This window comes from Asparagus officinalis, chromosome 4 (genome assembly GCF_001876935.1).
Source record: "Asparagus officinalis chromosome 4, Aspof.V1, whole genome shotgun sequence".
NCBI classification, from domain to species: Eukaryota; Viridiplantae; Streptophyta; class Magnoliopsida; order Asparagales; family Asparagaceae; genus Asparagus; species Asparagus officinalis.
The window spans coordinates 122,092,041-122,094,897 of NC_033797.1; the positions used below are offsets into that span (position 1 = coordinate 122,092,041).

The window sequence follows — 2,857 nt, forward strand, 5'->3', positions numbered from 1 at the left end:
GGTGGTTGATCCCTCGCCCCGTATCTCGATGACCGTTGAGGCCGCGCTCAGATCGGTGGTTGAGACCCCGATGGTGTTGGTTTGTGCTCCAACCTCAGCGGTGTCTGTTTCTACTCCTACTATTACGGCTATCAATGCCTCGGCCCCGGCTTTGGTGATGACATCGGCTATCGACAAGGCTACCCTCTCTCTATTGGCTCTCTCGCGTAAAAAGCTGGTGGACGTTGCCAGCCTCCAAGCCACCCTTGAAGACAGCATCCGGCTCGCATTGGAGGAAAGCTGCCCCTTTGAGGAGTTCAAGGAGGCCCTTGAATAGCATATGGGCTTTTTGATCAGGGTTCTGGGTCCTTCTGCCGCCAAGACATACTTCAAACGTCTGGAGGAGGCAGAACGGATTGTCGGACAACTACTTACCCTTCGTGTTACGAGCTCCGAGATCCTCCATCTTGTGTCCAGTGAGGTCCAGATAGCATTGGAGGAGCGTGATCACAGACTGGAGGAGACAACATCGTTGGAGGCGAGGCTGATGCAAGAGCTGGAGCGTGCTATGGCTGAGAGCGAGCGGATGAGCTTGGTACGTTAAGAGGCTGATTCTCGTGCGTCCCGTCTATCTTCGGAGATAGCGGGGACTAAGCAAATGATTGCTAATGCACAGGCCTTATTGGCTACCTAGAAGAAGGCTCGTGAACAGGTGATCGGGGAGTTGGAGGCACTCGAGTCTCGACAGCAGCTGGTTGTTGATACTATCGAGGAGAAGGACCGAGCCCTCAAGGCAGCGAGGCACACCGTCCAAGACTTGCTTTTGTGCTCTGAAGAGGATATTCGTCAAGAGATCTTGAGGAGGCTCGAGTTCGAACGTGCTGAAGAGATTCGCGAGTTGGAGTCGTGGCTGAGAGATTTTTAATATGCTTTCGACTATATCGTTGTATTCGAATCTCTCTTAATGAATGGAATTGTGTTTTCATCCCAGTCATTGCTCCCTTTATTTTGTGTGTGTGCATTTTGTCGTTGGTCACAGCGGGTGTTGTCAAATTAACCGTTGGTTGATCCGTATCGGGTGGCTCTTGACCACCCAAGTCCCCGCTACAGGCGAATTTCAGCCTTAGGTGTAATTGCGAACAGTTCAAGCTTCACTTGAATCCCAGTTGTGTCAATCTTCTGGCGAACTTGAAGGTGGCTCGAACCCCAAACATGGTTAAGTCTTAGTTATGCAGATCAGCATAGTGTGCGAGTATGAGCCTTTGGCCGAACTCCACATGCGCGACTTCGCCTGACGAATTTAATTCGTAGGCGGGCTTCATTTTTGGTAGGCCGCGTGTCTATCAATTAAGATGATGTAGGCACGTCTTTTCCCGTTAAATGCCATTCTTGTTGCCCGACCTGAACCGCTGGCCAGAGATCATGTTGGAAACTGACACATCTCGATCGTTCGCGCGAGATTCGGCATCATCTTGCCTTATCTGTGACTGTTCGATTCGAACGGTCCAATCGAACGGCCGGCATTTACTCATGCCATGTATTTAATGCCCCTCCCTCTGCATTGAGGGGGTGTCGTGGCTTCCGATTGCCTTTTCAGAAGAGGCGCTTCTTTCTTATTATGCTTATGATGGCGCCAAAGGGGAAGAGGACCGCTTCAAAGCAGGGCAAGGGTGTTCCCTCCTCTTCTGTCGCCGAAGCTGCTGCTGCCGGAGGTATTTTGGCATCTGCGCCCTCGTCCGGGTTGATCATGGGTCTGTAAGGTGATATCCCCTACTCTTAACCCTCTCTTCTCTTTTTGTTATGCCTTCGTGCAGTTCGGGAAGGAGTGCCCTTCACCAGAGAGCATAGGACTGAGCCCATACTTGTTTCCGACGACGAGTCCGAGGGGGCTGCGGCTTCTCCCGCTTCGCAGCCTGTTCCCCCGCCTGGAACGGAGCCTTGTCTTGAGGTTCCTCCCATCGCAGCGTTCGCTCAGGATCAAGAGCATGTTCCCTCAGGTTCCCTATCTCTACAGGCTCGTATCGAAGAGTTTGAAAATGCCACAAAGCAAGTGATTTCCCTCGTCAGCCTTGGTCTTGGGATCTATGCTGACTTCAAATAGTCCCTCCTGGATCGCATGGTCGATCTCAGGCGGTTGGGTGAACCTCGTCTTGCCGCCCGTTGCATGCCACGGCTTCTCTATCTGGAATCGCGTCTGACACACCTAGAGACTCTGCTGCAAGGAGGTCCTGCGGCTGACGTGGAGTGCTTCTTGTCTCAAGTTCAGTGTCGGGAGGCATGGGAATAGGAGGTTCGCTCGAGGGAAATGGCGTATTTGGAATCCCATGTCGCTTTCCTGGTGGACCAGCAGTGCTCACTGGGGGAGCAGATGGGTACTCTTACTTCCACCGTATCCCATCTGAGGGCTGAGTTAGAGCTTGCGGAGACGACTCTAGGGGGCCTTCGATCTGAGAGTCGAAAAGTTGACAAAGCTGTCGAAGAGGCGACCCGAAACCTTCAGATGCTGCGCCAGAAAGACTCTGTCGCCGCCTCTACCTTCGAGGGTCGGACCCAGAAGGAAGCTGAGGATAAAGCCCAAGAAGACCACACGAGAAGGGTGGCCGCATCTAAAGCGGAGCTCGCGTCCTTCAGCCTCTTAGACTAGGTTCTCCGTGTTTGAACAGTGTTAAGACATTTGGTGTTAATGACTTGTAAAATCATAACTTTATTCAAATGTACTGTCTTAAAATTAGATGAATGATATGCTCCTTTGGTTTTCATACGCGTTTGCGTATATTCTCTTTTTTGTATTGATGTTGCCTTTTGGTCTCTTAGCTACACACGAATCCGACCCCTGGGCGAATTCTAGTTACAAGCGAACTTTAGACGAATTCGGGCT

General features: G+C 51.6%; 1 protein-coding gene across 1 annotated transcript; it reads left to right on the plus strand.

The window, feature by feature from the left end:
- On the plus strand, window positions 320-904 carry LOC109839237 (tropomyosin alpha-1 chain-like). The gene is made up of 2 exons (XM_020407665.1): window positions 320-574; window positions 674-904. The coding sequence occupies exons 1-2, from the start codon at window positions 320-322 to the stop codon at window positions 902-904; spliced, it is 486 nt and encodes a 161-aa protein (XP_020263254.1).

What these genes read in the sequence shown, in the direction of transcription:
- LOC109839237 (XM_020407665.1), top strand. Translation starts at nt 320, where the DNA reads ATGGGCTTTTTGATCAGGGTTCTGGGTCCTTCTGCCGCCAAGACATAC. An exon ending in AGAGCGAGCGGATGAGCTTG is followed by an intron (nt 575 to 673) that starts GTACGTTAAGAG and finishes TTGGCTACCTAG; the next exon opens with AAGAAGGCTCGTGAACAGGT.